Source organism: Pollicipes pollicipes, unplaced genomic scaffold (assembly GCF_011947565.3).
Source record: "Pollicipes pollicipes isolate AB1234 unplaced genomic scaffold, Ppol_2.1 Scaffold_6052;HRSCAF=7182_pilon_pilon_pilon, whole genome shotgun sequence".
NCBI classification, from domain to species: domain Eukaryota; kingdom Metazoa; phylum Arthropoda; class Thecostraca; order Pollicipedomorpha; family Pollicipedidae; genus Pollicipes; species Pollicipes pollicipes.
This window is the reverse complement of record NW_023596805.1, coordinates 18,858,131-18,878,253: the sequence shown is the minus strand read 5'-3', so window position 1 is coordinate 18,878,253 and position 20,123 is coordinate 18,858,131. Positions and strand designations below refer to the sequence as shown.

The 20,123-nt window shown below is 65.7% G+C and overlaps 1 protein-coding gene across 8 annotated transcripts in view; it reads right to left on the bottom strand.

Annotated features, from left to right (window-relative positions):
* Window positions 1-19,686, bottom strand: part of Ank2 (Ankyrin 2) — a 173,651-nt gene extending 153,965 nt beyond the window's left edge. For 7 of the 8 annotated variants that reach the window (XR_005094926.1, XR_005094934.1, XR_005094928.1 and 4 more), the window contains exon 1: window positions 19,461-19,686. Coding sequence is in view for 2 of the 8 variants with exons in the window: in XM_037228136.1 (XP_037084031.1) it covers window positions 19,461-19,568 (108 nt within the window). In the remaining 6 variants the exon portion in view is untranslated. Of the gene's footprint in view, window positions 1-10,178; window positions 10,337-19,460 lie in introns of those variants that run through there. The other variant, XR_005094927.1, reaches the window with a different exon arrangement.
* Between the last annotated feature and the right edge of the window lie 437 nt (window positions 19,687-20,123).

Sequence of the window (20,123 nt, the reverse complement as noted above, 5' to 3'; positions counted from 1 at the left end):
TCGGCGAAATTTACACATCGTTAGGGAGTCGCATCGCTTATCTACGCATCGCTGGGAGTCGGACGTAAGTTTAATGATTTAGAGTCCCGCGCGCGGTCGCTGGTTTGAGTTGGCTCCTCCTCGGTCGCCCCCTGCACACACCTGTGGGGCGTATGCCTGACAGCGCACGGGCTCCGGGCACTCAGGTCTGGTTTCAGAACAATCACTGGATGGATCGAAAACCTTCCTTTTTGGAAGGTGCTCAAATGCTGACACGGTCAAAAGAAAATGCTGACAAGTTCGAGAACCATGTTTCTGTGTCACCACCGTAAAAAAACAGACCACTCGACAAAGCGTAAGCGATGTACAAGAGCCAAACACGCATGGGACAAGTGGATTATGAATGTCGTGGCAAACGAGCTAATTAAGTTCAAAACTCTTCATTGTTTACTGCTGACATGCACCTCATTCGACCACAATAAAACCTGCACCAATGGACGCACCGGATGATGCATCCTAGAGGCAATAACCACGTGACGTTAAGGTCATGAGCGTCGTGATTCATGGGTCGAAAACGTACATAATTATGTAAAAGGTGGTTAGCGTGGCTTTGACGAGTCAGAAGCCAAAATTCATACTTTCTAACCTTGTTGAACCTTGGGTCAGGACTTTTATGACCCACAAACTGTATACGTGTCTCTCACGGGTAAATCAACAACACCGGTCCGAACTGCGTACTTTTTTGTAATAATAGCACGGACCGGTGATTTCTGGGCATTCTGGCATTTTCTTCTACGCGTGTTAGCATTTTGATACTTCCGTTTTCCGTGAACTTGCCGGCAGCACCGGCCGTACTTCGTGAGGTCCGTTTATTCTCACCTGCGGCCGCAGTATCTTAACTACGCACTCGTCTGCACCAATCAAGCTCCGGGTAACGGGACTTCAATGCTGTCTGGACGTTACACCACGGCCGAGCTCCTCGTTCCAAAGGCTTTCCAGCTTTCAACCCTATCAGCAAACAGCTGTTCTCCGTGTCCATTCATGGACAGCTGCCTCATCGCAGTTATGTGTGCCTTTTTCCTCCCCCTCCCCCCAGATTGTAAAAATAGGTCCTGCGGCGAACACAGCACTCACCATCGTGGGACGCGCGCGGCGGCAGGCCTCCGACCACTGGAGTGAAGGCCGAACACAGACAGCGGGCGCTTACCTGGAGAAACAACAGCATGGCGTCAACCCAGCGGCCCATCATTCACTGTCCGTCCCCGCAGCCGACAGCAGAATGGCGTAGGGTGCGGACGCGGTTGATTCGACGCGCACACTCAACCACCACGTGCCAGTGTGATACAGGCACAGAGTCTTTTCTCGGCACCGAGATCGATGGACAATGAAAGACTCTCGCACGGACAAAACAAATGCATTCACTGTGCAAAACATATATCGACGTTCAGTTCCGATGAAAACCCGTGTGTTTGGTGAGATGCTGACAAAGTGACGCTTTTACTAGCGGCGATTCCGCTGTTGACTGGGTGAGGTGGGAGGAGGAATCTGGCGATCACTGGTGGGAATTCCCCCACGATGGCGGCATCAGCGCTCGGCTATAAACACTGACGAGAGCGTATAAACGTTGCAGTTACAACAGCGGACTGAAGCAACACGGTAGCACATTCCTAGTTCCAAAATGTCAACATGGCGGGAAGAGGGAGGAGGAACGTTTACGCCAAGTCCCGGTGCGAGCGAGTGTCAAGCCTGGAGTGTGTGCCAAGTCAGTGCGGCCCCAGCGGTGCTCGGGTGGGAGCCCAAGCGGTGCTTGAGCGGGGGTTGCGGCCCACAGACGGGCTCTGATCCGGCAGTGGTGCTCAGCAGCGTTCAGTGGCTCGAGTTCCTCCTCGGTGACCTCATCGCCCGGATTTGAGAGCCTGCGCGCGTGCCGAGGAGCCCGATCGCCCCTCCCCGATTCACTCACCCCCCCCCACACACACACATACACACATCATACGGCTCACAAGTCCTGACTGACCGCGCCGCTTCGGTCTGATTCGGCGAAAACATCGCCCGACGCTGCAAAATCGATTCCGTCAGAACGTTCGACAGCTAACAAGTGCGCCAGCCGGCCGTCGAGCCGGGCTCAAGCCGGCCCGGACCGGGCGATGCAGCCAGCCCGATACAGAGAAGGCGATCACGACCCGGCCGGCTAAGACGGCTCCGGGCCTGGCAGGCACGCAGAGACGGCTCGAGGCACAGCGGACACGCAGATACGGCTCGGAGCAAGCTAAACACGCAAAGACGTCTCGGGGCACGGCGGACACGTAGAGACGGCTCGGGACACGGTGGGCACGAAGAGACGGCTCGGGACACGGCGGACACGTAGAGACGGCTCGGGACACAGCGGACACGCAGAGACGACTCGGGACACAGCGGACACGCCGAGACGGTCGGTGGATCGGGAGCCTGCTGCGGGCTCGCAGGCCACGGGGCAGTCGAGCGCCGTAGCACGAGATACGGGAGCCAACGCCGCCCGGCTGAGTGACGTCAGGACTTCCGTAGCTGATTACCGTCCACAGATTGTCCTTCACGGCTTGCCGGGAGTTGGCACACGCCGAGCTGTTCGGAATAGTCCGTGGTTCGCAGCGTCGTCTAGGTTCGAGAAAATAGCGGCTTCAGCGCGGTAAATACCCGCCACACTATGTAACATGTATTTGCGGGTATTTGTCACCAGCGGATGTGGTGTGAGCTTCGTGCTCACCCAGTCAGTACAGTGACAAGGTCACAACGACGGATGGGTGAACTCATCATGGGCCACCATGGGCCCGGGATGGGCCGGTCGATACCCATCAGCACCCTAATCACCGCATGCCCTCATACGCCCCCCCCCCCCCCCCCTCATACCATCTTCGAATCATGCCGTGTCCTCGTTCCGGCCGTATCGAACAGGCCGGCCGGCGGCGTGGTGCAGGCGGCCGTCGCCGCGCGCGGTCACCAATGGCTCAGCGGTTAGCGCGCTCCGCTCCCACGTGGATGGCCCGGGTTCGCGAACCCAGTTACACCATGACCCTTGAGAGCTGATATGGCCTCCGCAGTCGCTAACGCTCCTAAAAGGATTCGGGCCAACGCACGTCACGTTCCCTTTTTTATCAAACAAAGACTACACATCGCACGGAAGCGTGGCTCTGCGGTGGTGGTCGTCCGGGAAGGGGTGGGACTCGCATGGGACGGGGACGGGGCGCTGCGGCCTGTCGCAAGCGGTCTCAGGGGTCAGGGGTCACGGTGTCCGCGACGGGCGGCGTGTGAAGTGTGTCATCGACGCGGCGTCCGACACAGGGACAGCGCAGACGGCGCGCCAGCTGCCACGGAGTGACTGTGACAGCGACAGCGCTCTGGTCGCGCCGGCCCAGTCACGTGTCACAGCTTTCCTTCCGCGTGGGCGCGGGCACTCGCCGCCCTTCCGTGCAGCCGGCGGCCGCCCCTCCGCCAGCGGGCCGTCCGTCCGCCCGTCCGTCCCGGCGCGACGCGGCGCGAGGCCGGGGTCGGGCCGCACACGTGACCCCTGACCCCAGGCCGGCGCCGGCCGTCCCGCTCTGACTCGGCGCGTCCGGCCGCCAGCCGTGATGAGCCGGCCGGCCCGGCGACAGCCGCCGCGCCCGTTATGGACGGCTAGTGACAGGTGGCAGCGGTCGTAATTGTGGGGCCGCCCCCCGACCGCCGGCGGCCGCCGCCGATTGGTGTGCGGGTGGCCGCGGCGCCGCTCCGCGCGAGCACCACCGGTCCGGGCGCCGGAGCTCTCCGACGGCGGCGGCCGTCGATTGACGTGCTGGTGGCCGCGGCGCCGCTCCGCGCGAGCAGCGTCGGTCCGAGCGCCGGAGCTCTCCGACGGCGGCGCCGCCCATCGGAGGCCGGTTGCTCCGCCGCACAGGTCGCTGCGGCGTCTGATCGAGCCGCGACATGAGCCGCGTGTGCTCAGCTGATGCTCTGAACGGTCCGGGCGCGCTATCGGCCGGCCGCCACCTGGCCGGCAGGCGTTATGGTCAGCTACTGAGTCGGCGCCGGCCGGGCCGTTGACACCGGCCGGCCGCGGCCGCGCCTGGCCCGCCGCTACACCGCGGGTCGATGGCGCCATGAGCTGACCCGGCGCCGACCTGCCGGGTCGCTCCGCCAGCATCTCCACACTCCACTCTACTCCGCCGCCGGCCGGCTCGACTTTTCCACCCCGCCTCTCGCCGAGCCCGCAATAACGCTGGCGCAACCTGACAACGGCCGGCCGGCTTCGGCAGGCTGCAGGCAAAGCGGCTATCCGCACATCAAAAGTTGGGGGCGAAGTGCGCTTCAAAGCAGGTACGTCTCTCAATAACATGCAAATGTCATCCAATATGCCGTTTGTGTTGCCGGCGACAGGTCCTGCGGCGTTCGCTGGCGGAAGCCGGACACCGCGAATGGCCGGGGGTCAAGACGGCCAGAGACACATCGCATTTCCACCGAGCAGCCCGTCAGTGCGCGCTGTTCCACGCAGTTCGCAGTCTAACCGCTGCCGTCTAAGGACACCCACATTTGTATGTGGGGAGTATCACGTGACCGTTGGCATGACTCGCCGGAAGAGCAGATCCGGCTCTACAGAGGCTGGACACTGGACACCGCTGGACACCGGACACCACTCAGCGGACAGCGCCCGACAGCCGGAGGGGAGCGGTACGCGGGAGAGCTTCCGTCTTGGACGCCACCTGGGACGGTCCGCACCTGGCCGGTGGGTACCGACCGGCCGTCTCTGGCCTGATACTGGACGGATAGCATCTGTGCGCGGCGGAGCAGACGACCTCTGCCGGCCGGCTGATGCTGTGCGGTAACAGCTGGGACGGTGAGTGTGCGGACAGCGCGGCTGCCAGGCTGGACACCACGCACCAGCCAGCGCCCGTTAGCGCCAGGGGACGGCAGCCGGCTGTCTGTGCGGCGGTCGAGCACCGCACACAAGACAGGCGCTATCCGGGTCACACATGAGACGGTCCTCGCCAGGGCGGCGGCGGACGCTGGACACACAAGACAGGCGCTCTCCGGGTCACACATGAGACGGTCCTCGCCAGGGCGGCGGCGGACGCTGGACACACAAGACAGGCGCTATCCAGGTCACACATGAGACGGTCCTCGCCAGGGCGGCGGCGGACGCTGGACACACAAGACAGGCGCTATCCGGGTCACACATGAGACGGTCCTCGCCAGGGCGGCGGCGGACGCTGGACACACAAGACAGGCGCTATCCGGGTCACACACGAGACGGTCCTCGCCAGGGCGGCGGCGGACGCTGGACACACAAGACAGGCGCTATCCAGGTCACACATGAGACGGTCCTCGCCAGGGCGGCGGCGGACGCTGGACACACAAGACAGGCGCTATCCGGGTCACACACGAGACGGTCCTCGCCAGGGCGGCGGCGGACGCTGGACACACAAGACAGGCGCTATCCAGGTCACACATGAGACGGTCCTCGCCAGGGCGGCGGCGGACGCTGGACACACAAGACAGGCGCTCTCCGGGTCACACACGAGATGGTCCTCGCCGGGGCGGCGGCGGACGCTGGACACACAAGACAGGCGCTCTCCGGGTCACACACGAGATGGTCCTCGCCGGGGCGGCGGCGGACGCTGGACACACAAGACAGGCGCTCTCCGGGTCACACATGAGGCGGTCCTCGCCGGGGCGGCGGCGGACGCTGGACACACAAGACAGGCGCTCTCCGGGTCACACATGAGGCGGTCCTCGCCGGGGCGGCGGCGGACGCTGGACACACAAGACAGGCGCTATCCGGGTCACACACGAGATGGTCCTCGCCAGGGCGGCGGCGGACGCTGGACACACAAGACAGGCGCTATCCGGGTCACACACGAGATGGTCCTCGCCAGGGCGGCGGCGGACGCTGGACACACAAGACAGGCGCTATCCGGGTCACACACGAGATGGTCCCCGCCGGGGCGGCCGCTGCGGCCGCTGGATGCTCTCCGCCAGGGCGGACGCCGGACACAGCCCGCCCGCCAGTGGCTGGACCCCCTCCCGGCCAGGACTCGGACGCCGGCCGGTGGCGGTCGCTGGCTGGACACCAGACCCTGTACGGCACCGCGGGCCGGCCCCGCGCCGGCCGCCGGTGACCCCAGTCCAGGAATGCCGCGCCCGTCCGCGCCGATTGTTCTCCGGCTGAGGGCGTGACGTCAGAGCGGCCCCGGGACGCGGCGCGCCGAGACGGCCGAACACAGCTCCTGGTGAACACCGCCCAGCTGAACACCGCCCGACCGAATACCACCCGGCCGAACACAGCTCTTGGTGAACACCGCCCGGCCGAACACCGCCCCGGCCGAACAACGCCCCGCCCGAACACAGCTCTTGGTGAACACCGCCCGGCCGAACACCGCCCGGCCGAACACAGCTTCCCGGTGAACACTGCCCGGCCGGACACCGCCCCGGCTGAACACAGCTCCTGGTGAACCCTGCCCGGCCGAACCCCGCCCGACCGAATACCGCCCGGCCGAGCACCGCCCCGGCCGAACACAGCTCTTGGTGAACACCGCCCGGCCGGACACCGCTCCATTCGCACCGACGCCGAGACGGCCGAACACCGCAACGACCGAACACCGTCAGGTCGAGCACCACTCCGGCCCAACACCGCCATGGCCGAAGACTGCTCCGGGTGAACACCGCCACGGCCGAACACCGTCACGACCGAACACCGCCCCGGCCGAACACAGCTCCAGGTGAACAACGCTCCGGCCAAACACCGTCAGGCCGAATACCGTTCCGGCCGAACGCTGCTCCCGCCGAACATCGCTTCGGCCGAACAGACAACGACGGCCGATTATGAGCGAACACCACATCCACAACACCACATCCCAGACGTACCAGCATGGCACACGGGCGGCCAGATCCCGGACACACCGCGGCCCGGACGCACGGCAGTCGGCCAGCGTCACCGGGTCACCGGGTCAACAAATACAAACATAATCCGATGACACGACGCCCCAGACTCTCCGGGCTGTTGTCCTGCGGCTGGCCGGCGCTTCCAGAAGAGCCGGAGCTCTGACAGCGTGAACAGGTCTCCCAAGAGACCGAGCGTGGACAGGTCTCCCAAGAGACCGAGCGTGGACAGGTCTCCCAAGAGACCGAGCATGGACAGGTCTCCCAAGAGACCGAGCATGGACAGGTCTCTCAGGAGACCGAGCGTGGATAGGTCCCTCAGGAGACCGAGCGTGGACAGCTTCCCCAGGAGACCGAGCATGGACAGGTCTCTCAGGAGATCGAGCGCGGATAGGTCTCTCAGGAGGCCGAGCGTGGACAGGTCTCTCAGGAGACCGAGCGCGGCTGCTGGCGGTTGGCGGGAGAGCCTCTGCGGCCGCGAGTCAGCGGCGGACCTTACAGCCGGGGAGGGGCGCCCCGCTGCCGGGCAGGGATGCCCCGCTGCCGGGGAGGGGCGCCCCGCTGCCGGGTAAGGGCGCCCCGCTGCCGGGCAGGGGCGCCTCGCTGCCGGGCAGGGGCGCCTCGCTGCCGGGCAGGGGCGCCCCGCTGCCGGGCAGGGGCGCCCCGCTGCCGGGCAGGGGCGCCCCGCTGCCGGGCAGGGACGCCCCGGCTGGAGGCTGCCGCTCACACGGCTGTCCTCAGACGCCGGCTGAACGAGAAAAACCGGTTGCCGGCAATTGAAAACCGCCCGGCTTTGACATATGCTACCGGCCGAAGCTGACGTCATTATGAAAGACGCGGACTGGGGCAGGACAGGCGGCCAGACACGGGCCGGGACAGGGCAGGCGGTCAGACACGGACCGGGGCAGGACAGACGGTCAGACACGGACCGGGGCAGGGCACGTGACGGCGACTCCCAGGGACTCCCAGACGGTGTGAGGGTCGCCTGAAGGACGTCATGCCACCGCAGAATCCGAAGAGTCGGGGGAACGGCGGGTTGAGATACTGAGGCACCTCCCAACGACTGGGAGATGTCGGCGAACGAGGCCAGCACCGAAGAGGCGATGACGGCAAGGCCGGCCGACGGAGTATCTCAACAGCCCGGACGAGACCAAGGGACGGCGGTAACGTTGGAAGCAGCAACGGAGTATCTCGACAGCCGGGACGAAACCAAGGGACGGCGGTAACGTTGGAAGCAGCGACGGAGTATCTCGACAGCCGGGACGAAACCAAGGGACGGCGGTAACGTTGGAAGCAGCGACTAAGTATCTCAACAGCCCGGACGAGACCAAGGGACGGCGGTAACGTTGGAAGTGGCGCTTCTTGGTCCTGCAAACCAACGTAATACGTGCGTTATGCGATGCGCCACTCCGGTCTGACTGCGATACCAGGGCCAGTCCCAGCCATCCAACTTTCCTCTCAATTCAAAGTGGGGTCGGTGGAGACCAAATCAGTCCATCCCGTGTGGCATTCACTGTAACGGCCCTCGGCCGGCACCCATTCATCCGGTCTGTCGGCAGCCGGGGTCTGGGGACGGGGGCCCACTCCACCAGAGGTCACGGGCCGTTGATTGACACCACAGGTCCATCTCGACGCTCCGGAGGGGGAGATGGGGGGGGGGGGGAACAGGGGTCGCCGGCCCCGCCGCCTCACACACGGCCAGCCGACAGCGGGGGCGGTGGCCGGGACCCGGACGGGGGAGGGGCCCTCGCACGGGCAGAGGGGGGGGGATAGAGGGATGACACCGGTGACGGCCGGGTCACAGGCCGGGTCACGGGCCGGGTCACGGGCCGGGTCGGGTCACGACCGGCCCGGAGCGGCTCTGGCCACAGCAGACGGAGCACCGGAGCACCAGTGGTGGCCGTCGCCCGCGGACAGCGCCCTGCGAGCGGGCCGATCCTCTCCCGAGCAGCGGCAGCTCGCCGACCGGCCCGGCCGGAGCCCCCACACAGGACCAGCCGCCGGGTGATCACGGCCAGCGCCCTGCGAGCGGGCCGATCCTCTCCCGAGCAGCGGCAGCTCGCCGACCGGCCCGGCCGGAGCCCCCACACAGGACCAGCCGCCGGGTGATCACGGCCAGCGCCCTGCGAGCGGGCCGATCCTCTCCCGAGCAGCGGCAGCTCGCCAATCGGCCCGGCCGGAGCCCCCACACAGGACCAGCCGCCGGGTGATCACGGCCAGCGCACGATCGTCCGCCTCCTGGCAGCCTGCGCGCGTGTCTTCACTGACCTCGAACCGAGCATCACCCGCTCCGCCCGCAGTGATTCGCAGCTGAGGACAACGAGCCGCTTCTTCTGGCCGCCAGCCGCGCCGGCGCCGGACGTGCACATTTGCATGCGCTGCGTACCGCGCGCCAGGCACCACTCGTGGGAGACAGACGGTAGACACATCAGCCAATGGGCTTAGCGGCCGGCTCGCAGCGGCGCGACAGCCGCTCTTCAGAGCCGTCCAGTGCGGCGACGTGTGACCTCTAATTATCTGATGTGACTTCTGGTGTGGCCTCTGGTATGACCTTTGGTGTTACCTCTGATGTGACCTCTGGCGTGACCTCTGGTCCTCTAATGTGACCTCTGTTGTGACCTCTGGTATGACCTCTGGTGTTACCTCTGATGTTACCTCTGGTATGACTTCTGGCGCGACTTCTGGTCCTCTAATGTGACCTCTGTTGTGACCTCTGTTGTGACCTCTGGTGTGACCTCGGGTCAGGCTCACATACTGGTCGGGAGCGCAGTCGCGGGACTGCCGACGCTGGGGACCAGGGACCACGCACGGTACCCGGGGACTTGGGCCGAGCACACGGACTGGCTGCGGTGCGTCGTACCCGGGGACTCGGGCCGAGCACACGGACTGGCTACGGTGCATGGCCTGGCTGACCTCACTCCGCGAGAAGTGACTGCCCCAGTCTGGCGCGCCACCAGTCCTGATGCCGATCAGGGCTGGATCAGGTGTGGGTCATGATCAGATCAGGATCGCAGCGGGAGACAGGCGAGCGGTACCGCAGATTCGTCGCCATAGCGCTGGCGGGCCGGAGGACGGTCTCGGCCCAGTGAGAGCACAACGTGTGAGCGAGCGCCCAGCGGCTGCGGTGGCGGCTACTCGGCAGTTCTGAACGCCGCCGCAGCGCCTCCCCCCCCCCCCCCCCCCCCTCTCCCGGTCCGCCAACCGCCGGCCGCGAGTCATCATTTCTTCTTGCTGATGCCTAATTTGATTTCTTCATTAATTTGTTGGGAACCCAGCCGCAGTCCTTGCGGGGCTGAAGCAGAGTGGCATACCTTGTTGGAATCCTCGAAACGGATGTGCGGCTTTGGTGACAGCACGCCGCCGTCCCGGCTGGCCAGCGCCGAGCGGGGCGGCTTCTTGGGCGGTGCCGACATCCCGCAGGTCACCGCGGGTCACCACAGGTCACCACGGGTCACCGATGATCACCGCACGTCGGCGCCGGTCACTGAGCGTCGCTGCCGGTCGCCGGTCGGGACCGCACTGGCCGCCGGTGACGCCGCTCGGTCCAGGTGACGTCACTGCTCGAGTGACGTCACGTGACTCTGAGCGCGTCACGCCGGGCCTGGTCGGGTGGGGGGGGGGGGAGGTCAGGGCTGGCGCCGGCCGGGGCTGCTGTCACTCCTGCTCGCTGGTCATCAGCGGCGGCGGCGCGGCCGCTCCCACTCACCCTTCACCACCGCCGCCGCCGCCGCCGCCGCCGCCGCCGCCCGCTCGTCCCCTCGCTGCCGCGTCACACCGCCCCCGCCGGTTATTAATAATGCATCCCGCCGGCAGGGTAGCGTCCCCCCTCCGCCGTGCAGACGACTGCACGGCCGCGGGAGAGAGGGAAGGGGTGGGAGCCTGCCGCACCGGGTCAGACGTGCGACCGTACGTCGCCGACCGGCCTGTGCGGGTCAGACGCGCGACCGTACGTCACCGACCGGCCGCTGCAGGTCAGACGTGCGACCGTACGTCGCCGACCGGCCGCTGCGGGATCAGGCGCGCGACCTTACGTCGCCGACCGGCCGCGGCGGGTCAGACGTGCGACCTTACGTCGCCGACCGGCCGCTGCGGGTCAGACGTGCGACCGTACGTCACCGACCGGCCGCTGCGGGTCAGACGTGCGACCTTACGTCGCCGACCGGCCGCTGCGGGTCAGGCGTGCGACCGTACGTCGCCGACCGGCCGCACCGGGCCAGCCGTCGTGTCCCGTGCGAGACAAGCCGAGGGAGCCAGGTCCGGTCTCCACCTCGTGATGGTGGCCCATGCCGCAGGGGTTCCGTCCCCACAGAGGCCCGAGTGCTCTGGTGTTGGTCGCTAAGCGATCCACGTGCCGATAACCGGCTCCAAGTCACTGAGCGAGGCGGATCCAACATTGGTCGGATCTCACATTCCTTGAAGTAAAGAAAAGTCTAAGAAGGCATTCGTTACCCTGACCCTACAGTCGATGGCTGTCATTTGTCCGCACAACTGACTCCTGGTGCGCTGCAATATCCTCCAGATTGTGAGTCTTAGGCCTCCTCCTCAATGACACCATTGACGTTCCCTTCACAAAGAGGACGCGGGGCCGTCCACCCATTCAATACAGCAGGTACTACAGCACCGGCAATTCCCTGTGAAGGCGGCGGACGACGGACCCGAGGCGGGACGCTTCGGACCTGCAGTGCTCCAGGGGTGATTTGGCGGCCCGCTGACACCGGCTGATCATTGCCCCTGGATCCCTGCCGGCGCCGCCCGTGCGCGCCCCAGCCCACGTCATCGCCACCCCCTCCCTGTGACACGACAACGGGAGCAGCCCCTGCCGGCGCCGCCCCTCCGTCCCTGGCGCGTCCGCCCGTCCGCGCGCCAGAGCGCCGACCGAGGGCGGCAGGTGGGGGCGGGGGAGGGCAGCGGGGAGGGTCAGCCTCCGTCGTCTCCGGCTCACTGGCGGCGCGCACACACACATATACACACACGCAGCGGGGGTGGGCGCCGGCGCCGGAGGTCCGCCTGCTGTCGGCCGGGCCGGCCGTCGGTGACTGGCGGCGGCGCGCCGCCCGCCGGCCCGGCCGCAGGCTCGCTATCGATCTGCCAGGGGTGGCCGGCCCGCCGATCGGCCGCCGGGGCACCGGGCACGGGGGCCGACCCCTCCCGAGCCGTGCAGGGGTGGCCGGCCAGCCTTGCCGGACGGCCGCGGCCCCGGACATGCCGCCAGTCCACCCGACACCTGCCGCTGCAAGCGGGCGCGGCGAGTCCTTCGAACCGACGTGGGTCACGTGTCCACCTCCGCCGACCGCAGAGTCGCTGGCTGCTGCCGTGAGCCGTGCTGGGACGCCGTACAAGCCGCCCGAGCTGGACGGATGGCGCGGTCAGCTGCCGCCGTTCAGCGCTCGTGACGTCCAGATCTGGACTACCTTCGCCACCCGGTGGTGCTGGCCGTAACACACGTAAGCTCAGAGCGCACGCCACTCGAGAGACGTAGCCCAGCCCGGGTAAACAGCGCCCGATTACAGCTTGCCAGGCATTAAATCCACCTCCATCCTTCTGTTGCGTTTAAGCCCAGCATCGTGTTTTCGGCGCCCGTGTGTTTTCCTTCTTTCCTAGCTTCTTTATTTCGTCACATTACGTATTTAGAGCCGAAGTTTCTGCCCGGCCGGAGGCAGCCGGATCCCCCAGTCGGGGTGACAGGCCACGCACCGGTGCTGGGAGGTGGGTGGTGCACAGCCCCTCCCCTCCCCGGCCCTGACACGCCAAGCCGCACCCCCGGCCCGGCCCCTCACGTGCCGCGGAGGGAGGTGACGCAACGGAACCATGCGCCGGTCCGGCGCTCTCTCGCGGCAGACGAGGTGCTCACTCGTCTCTGCCTCGGCAGACCCGCCCGTCAGCAGACCCGCCCGTCACCAGACCCACCCGTCATCAGACCCACCCGTCACCAGACCCACTCGTCACCAGAGTCGCCCGTCAGCAGACCCGCCCGTCACCAGACCCACCCGTCAGCAGACCCGCCAATCACCAGACCCGCCGCAGACCCGTCAGCACGTCCCCACAGTGCTGGCCGACCACGCCGTGAATTCGCACCAGGTGGTCTACGCCACGTAGTCGGTCCTCCATCCCCTCCACCACCACCGAGAGTTCAGAGATTTGCGCACGACTGACGTACGTACACATACATGCATCACATACATGTATACATGTGATCCTTGTACGTAGCCCACGCATGTGTCACAGAGTGTGGCGACGTGTCCCCGGAGCCCGCAGTTGGCTGCGGAGTTCCACAACAGCATCAATACACTGTCGGACCAATAGTGTCATAGTAGCGTCCTGTGATAAGCCGCCGCCCCGTGAGTCTTGCCGTCCCGCAGAGACTCCCGCAAGCCGTCGGTTTCTTCCACCGCTTGCATCGCATCTCCCCATCTCGTGCGCTCCCGACCAGCGCCGTGCCGCCGGGCCGGCCGCCGCTGCAGGCCCGGTGGGCACAGTCGGGGGGTTTGCGCCGAGACGTGTGCGTCTCGGCGGGCGGCCGGCGGAGCCCACGGAGCCCGCGCGGCGGCCAGCCGGCTGCAGCGGCGCCGTTCGCGACCTGCGCCGCTCGGTCAGCAGGCCGCCTGCACACTGCTTACGTAACCGGCGCGGCGGCCCGGCCGACGGGTCGCGAGAGTGGAGACGGGCTCGCCGGGCTGACTCACGTGACTCACGTGACTCACGTGAGTCACGTGAGTCAGCGGCCGCTCTCCGGTGGCTGTGCCGTCGCCGGCCGCCATTGGCGGCCGTGGTGCGGCCACTCCCCCGGCAGCGGCCTCGGACACGGAGAGGCGGCACGCTTCATTAGCCGGCCTCCGCGCCTTTCAGCCAGCCGGCGACGCGCCGGCGATGATGAAAAGGCTGTATTCAGATGAGCGGGCTTTCTTTTCTCGGCGCGCCACCGCTGCCGCCACAGACGTGAGAGCACACAGACAGGTGGGCCAATACGTCTGAGAGTCAACAGCCCTGGAGAAGAGACGGCCCCGGCCTCAGCGGCGGCGACGTGGGCGGACACGCCGACAGTCGACCAGGCCCGTCGCAGCCGGACGCGACCCGTCGCAGTCGGACGCGACCCGTCGCAGTCGGACACGACGACCCGGGCCACCGGACATAACCAGCAGTTGGTCAGGTGTAGCTTAATACGACCTGGGGCACGACCGCGGAACAGTTAGTTATTAGGCTTTGAGGGTTCGTCAACGGTTATTTGTGCCCCGGGTGGCACAGTCGGACACGGCCGGACATCACAGACACGGCCCGGTCTAGAATCAACCACGGCCGCATGTGACGACACGCCGCTGGACGGACGCCGTCCCTCAGACGGGCGAGGCCCGGCGCAGCTTGCTGGTCGGCAGGTCGGCCACCCCCGCGTCGCAGCTCTGCCACGCCGGGCGGCCGGTGGTCGGTCTCCCCTGCAGCGCCGCTCTGCCGGCTCCAGCGCCGCAGATTGTGCGCCGAAAATCAACAGATGCGGTAGACGGCGGGGCGCCGGCCGGCCAGCGGCGGCTCCACCTGGGGCGGCCCGGACAGCGGCGGCGCGCGTCGGAGGAGCCCCTCAGCGCCGCGGTCCGGCCTGACAGCTCACCCCAACACTGCCCCACCACATCACCGGCGTGTCGACGTCTCCGCGGGCCCTGGACCCCTCCCCGCGCCCCCTCTCCCCTGCCTGACGCCGCCCCTGCCTGGCGCCGCCACTGCGCGAGCAACAGGGACGCTCATTGACAATTCAATCGCATTTGCGGCGGCCGACGCGAGCCGAGGGGGCGGACGGGGTGCTCCGGCGGCTGCCGTCGCTCCCCTCCCCGCGGAGGGGCGCGATCGGTCTGCTGCCGGCTCCGCGCGCCGTCGGATCGGGCCGCTGCCGGCTCCGCGCGCCGTCGGATCGGGCCGCCGCCGGCTCCGCACGCCGTCAGATCGGGCCGCCGCCAGCTCCGCACGCCGTCAGATCGAGCCGCCGCCGGCTCCGCACGCCGTCAGATCGGGCCGCCGCCGGCTCCGCACGCTGTCAGATCGGGCCGCCGCCGGCTCCGCACGCCGTCAGATCGGGCCGCCGCCGGCTTTGCACGCCGTCAGATCGAGCCGCCGCCAGCTCCGCACGCCGTCAGATCGAGCCGCCGCCAGCTCCGCGCGCCGTCGGATAAGTGTGACCGACGCACGCCATGTGTGACGCCGCTGTGGAGGCCGTGCGGCGCAGGAACGGCCGGCGTGACCCGCCGGGATTGACAGGGCGCTGTGGCCGACACAGCGGTGCATCCCCGTCATGCACATACCGCCCCCCCCCCCCCCTCCCTCCCCCGACAACACATTCCCCGTCAGCGTGCTTGGTACCATTAACAGCACATCTCCCCCACGTGCCTTGCATCACTGACGGCTCGTTCTCGTTGCGCGCGGTATCTTTTTAGCAGCTTATCACCACGAGGCGTGCTGAACGCCCGGTGTTGAATCGCACATGGCATGACTAGACGGCTGTGACGAGCTGGCCCGCTCCGGCCAGAGCCAGGGGCCGGCCGCTCCCCGCCGCCGGAACGCACCAGCACCGGCACCCAGCACCCAGTGGTGCACGGCGCCGCCAGCCGGCCTGCCCACCGCGCAGACCTTCAACAGCAGAGCCAGGACACGGGCTCCATTTCAAACGCATCTCTGAAATAGCGCCTCCGCAGCAGACGCCAGACACCCTCGGAAGCAGACGGAAGTTTTAGCCATGCGGTTCGCCAGAGGTCGGCGCCCTGCTTTTCCATGTGGCTCAAAAGTGGTGCTCTGCGGCGGCAGTACAACTGGTCGTCTTTAAAGGCAAGGGGGCGTTGACCAGAAGCGAAGTGATCAAGCACGTCCCTGAACTCGTGTGAGCTCCATAGCCGACATCCCTGCGCGCCCCGCCCTCAGTGACAAGTCGGGAGCATCCCGGCGCTGCCGGCGACGCCGCCACCCGGCGTCATCTGGTGGCCTTGGCCGAGCGGCGGCCGCGCGCCGGCTGACCTTGAGGCCAGCCCGCGCCCCGTCCGTGGGCACGCCTCCGCACACGTCTGCGGCACGCGGCGCGGCGTGGCGCGGCCCGCCATCAGCCGCGGCCGGCGGCAGCCTGGGCTCGGCCGCGGACCGCAGCGTCGGAGGCCGCCAGGAACGGGCTGCGTCAGCTCGGGAAAGGTCGCTTACCAGTCGCGGAAGAAAAAACGCCAACTGGTTATGGATGGAGACGGAGGTGGGAGTCTTATTGCAGATTAAAGGCACACCAGACAAACCCCTAAACTTACTGAGCCGCGTAGTACGAGCTCTCGCGCTTCCCAAGAACGCCAGCAGCCCTGGTGCATCACGCGGGCGGGGCCAGCGGTAGGTCAGCGGTAGATCGGCAGTAGGTTGGCGGCAAGCCAGCGGTAAGTCGGCGGTAGATCGGCGGTAGGTCAGCGGGACGTCAGTGGTAGGTCGGCGGCAGATCAGAGGTAGGTCAGCGGTAGGCCAGTGGTAGGTCAGCGGTAGATTAGCGGTAGGTCAGCGGTAGGTCAGCGGTAGGTCAGGGGTAGGTCGGCAGTAGGTCGTCAGTAAGCCAGCGGTAGGTCAGCGGTAGGTCAGCGGTAAGTCAGCGGAAGATCGGCAGTAGGCTGGCGGTAAGCCAGCGGTTGGTCGGCGGTTGGTCGGCGGTAGGTCGGCGGTAGGTCAGCGGTAGGTCAGGGCAGTAGGTCAGGGCAGTCGGCAGTAGGTCGGCGGTAAGCCAGTGGTAGGTCAGGGGTAGGTCAATGGTAGGTCGGTGGTAGGTCAGCGGTAGGCCAGCGGTTGGTCGCATGGTTAGGGAGATGGGCACAGATCCGCACCACTCACGGGTGGCGACTCCGGGTGGCCGGAGATTGTCGGCGAGCTTTGCGATAACAATGACCGGAATGCGGAGTGAGTTGCACCCCGGTGATGCCCCGCTGTTTGTGTGTGCCTGTCGCCCGGTTGGTCTGGGCGATAGCATCACGACGCCGCCCGCCCTGCAGCCGGCGCTGTCGGCCGGCTCCGCCGCCAGTGCCGGCTACCGGTCTGAGCTGCCTTCCGACCGCGGCCGCCGCCGGCTAGGGTCCGGTGACCCGGCCTGGGCCGGCCGACCGGCGGCTCACCTGGCCGCTGACGTCACCGCCGGCCCGGTCCGGGGGTGACGTCACCTCCCGGACCCGAGCCGGGGCCGGGGCCGGGGCGGGGGCGGGGGCGGGAGCGGGGGCGGACGGGACGCGGCTACCAGTTCCTCAGCTTCGGCGGATCGGACATCACCTTACGGCGGACGCGTGCAAGGCAGGCAATGCCTGCAGCGAGGAGCCGACGACGGTTCAGCGAAACCGAGGTCGGGGACCGGACTCGTCGCAGCAAAGCTGAATTCCTCACTGATATTCCTGAGTCCGCATGTTTACCAGTGGCGCCAATCTTCCAACGTTCTCCGTTATCGTACCCGCCACTCCGCCCGGACTTCAGCTCCGTTTGGGGGGCAACACCGACACTCGTTCGAGAGATCCCCGTGTTGAGTGAGTGCATCAGCGTTGTTGTGGCGGATGACAGCGGCGCAGTCATCCGTGCCAGCTGGCCAAGGTTCGGCCGGTGTTTCCGCGGCCTCAGCGGCTGTCTGGTGGGGTTGTAATGACGCCGTGTCGGAGCATAATTGGCAAGCTGACGTGGCACAACTGATAAGAGAGGCATGCATCCACTCCCGAGGCAGTTACAATGCAGATAAGAACAGACCGCAGAGCTGACGATCGCCATCCGGCTCGGGCTCGCTGTCATCAGGAGCGGAGCCTCACCGCACGACGGCCGGTGAGGGCGGCGGAGGAGCGCCACAGCTCGGGCCGGTGCCGGGCGCTCGGCTGGCCGGCAGGACCAGGACCAGGCCGGCGCCCGGCAACACACCCGGCGCACATGGGGGCCGGAGCGAGCCAGCCGGGCTGGCCGGCGGCCCCGTGTCAGCGGTGCGCCGGCGCCGATCGTGTCCAGAGCAGCGGGGCCACATCTGCCCGGCCGCCGCCCACTCCGGCCCACATTGGGACAGCTGGCCGGCACCTTTGAACTGGTGGCCATCCCCGGCCCGGACGGAGGCGGCGGACGCGGCCGCACGGCAGCTCGCCATCCATATCCGACCGACGGCAGATGACGCGATATTGTCCCACTCAGGCTCCCGTCTCCCGTCTCTAGTCTCCAGTCTCCAGTCTCCAGTCTCCAGTCTCCAGTCTCCAGTCTCCAGTCTCCAGTCTCCAGTCTCCAGTCCCCAGTCCCCAGTCTCCAGTCTTCAGTCTTCAGTCGCCGATCTCCGATCTCCGATCTCCAATTTCCAGTCTCCTGTCTCCTGTATACCAAACTTCGGTTTCCAGTCTCCGGCATCCAGTCTCCCACACTTCAGTCCCCAGTCTCCAATCTCCAGTCGCCAGTCGCCAGTCTTCAATCTCCAGCCTCGAGTCTCCCAGACTTCTATCTCTAGTCTCTGGTCTCTGGTCTCTGGTCTCTGGTCTCTGGTCTCTGGTCTCTGGTCTATGGTCTATGGTCTATGGTCTTCGTTCTCCACTCTACAGTCTTCAGTCCCCAGTATCCAGTCTCCAGTCTCCCAGACTTCAGTCTCTAGTCCCCAGTCTCCCGGACGCCCACCTCCACACCGCTCCGCGGGGAGACCGACTGCACTGATACATCCCGGTGACCGCAGATATGCAGCCTGCGAATACGCCCCGGCGCAGGCCGCACGTGCAGCGTGCACATGCAATGTGACTCGCAAAAAAGCTCCCCGTGTTATGTTGATCTCCAGCTAGAATCTTGAGCGGCTCAAGCCGAGGCGCGGCACCGCACCGAACGCCGACGGAATAGCTGGGTTGTGGGTGAATGCCGGACAAACCGGACGAGGCAAAGTCCCAGCTCCTCCGGCCCACCGCAGAAAGTCTCATGCTAAAAACCGCACGTGCAGTCGGCCTAGAACCACGGAAGAGGCCTGAAGCCAGGCTTGCGCCACAAGACGGCCTGTGTGGTAGAGTCTGTGTGAGGCTCAGGATCAGACGGCTTAGACACCCATTTCCGTTTTCCTCCAGCTCCACACCCACAAAGAATAAGCGTAAGGATGTGGGGACAAAGCGCCAATGAGCTTGGAGCCACCGATCGTGCCCCGCGCTTCATCAAAATTCAGAAAACGTTCGATGGATCATTGGATGCATCTGAAGAATATTCCTTAAAAGTGGAAGTACTCTTCCAGACGTCTCCCTGCAACACGTCTGTGCGCTCCGCTATATTCGCAATTCTGCCGGCCCCATACAATTTCGATCAAACTATCTGCAGACAGCCCGGCCACGCGGTGGCGTCCCTGTGCGCTGTCCGATGACGCCAGACGGGGGCTGACGCGACGCATCAACCGCGGGGCGCCGGCTCACGGTCACACGGGTCAGCATGATCCGGCCTCTCCGCGCGCCGGCGCACGCCAATCTGACCCTTACCGACAGGCGTCCTATCGGCGGCTATCAGGCGAAAGCTACGTACATGAAGATCAAGTACAACGACAAGCTCAACAGCCCGAACGGATTTACGACATTCATGGAGATGGAGGCTCACCGATGGTCAGAATGCCCCGGACATCACAAAATTACCTGGTGTTGTAAGGGCGTGGGCGGTCGCTTTAAGGACGGCTCGTCGCCCTCTGGCGTCGCTGAATATCCGTTGACGCCGTTGGAGTGGGCGGCCGCCTCCGGCTCCATCGCACAACCGCGAAGCTCCCTCCGATTACCGCATACGGAGAGGTAGCCACACGTTTAGGACAACAGGGGAGTATGCAGGGGCGGCGGTACGCACTACCGGCAGAAAGCTAACACCGGCGTGCAGTCACCGGCACCACAACACGGAGTATCGGAGCCTGCGAGACTACGCGATACTTGTCGAGACTCTACGGGATCGGTATTCAGCACAGAGCTAGGTCCGGTCACCCATAGAGATGCGCATGGTTTATAAAACCATTTGCTATCGGTGTCCCCACTCGAAACCAATGCCGGTTTGCAAGAATAGCATTAGTGGACATTGCAATGAAAAACAGTTTGGGCACATCGCTTTTCAGTCTACTGCAAAGATGTACTACACCTTTGCTCTTTTACTGTAAAGTTCAGATGTGTACTTATTTGAACTCAAGAGCAGAGGAGGTAGGAAAATTTGTGTTTGATCATTACAATGGGCGTGGACAGGTTTCGGAGCGTGATGAAATTATAATATGCATATTCATAGGTATATACATGTATATTACTGAATTAAATTGAGTCATT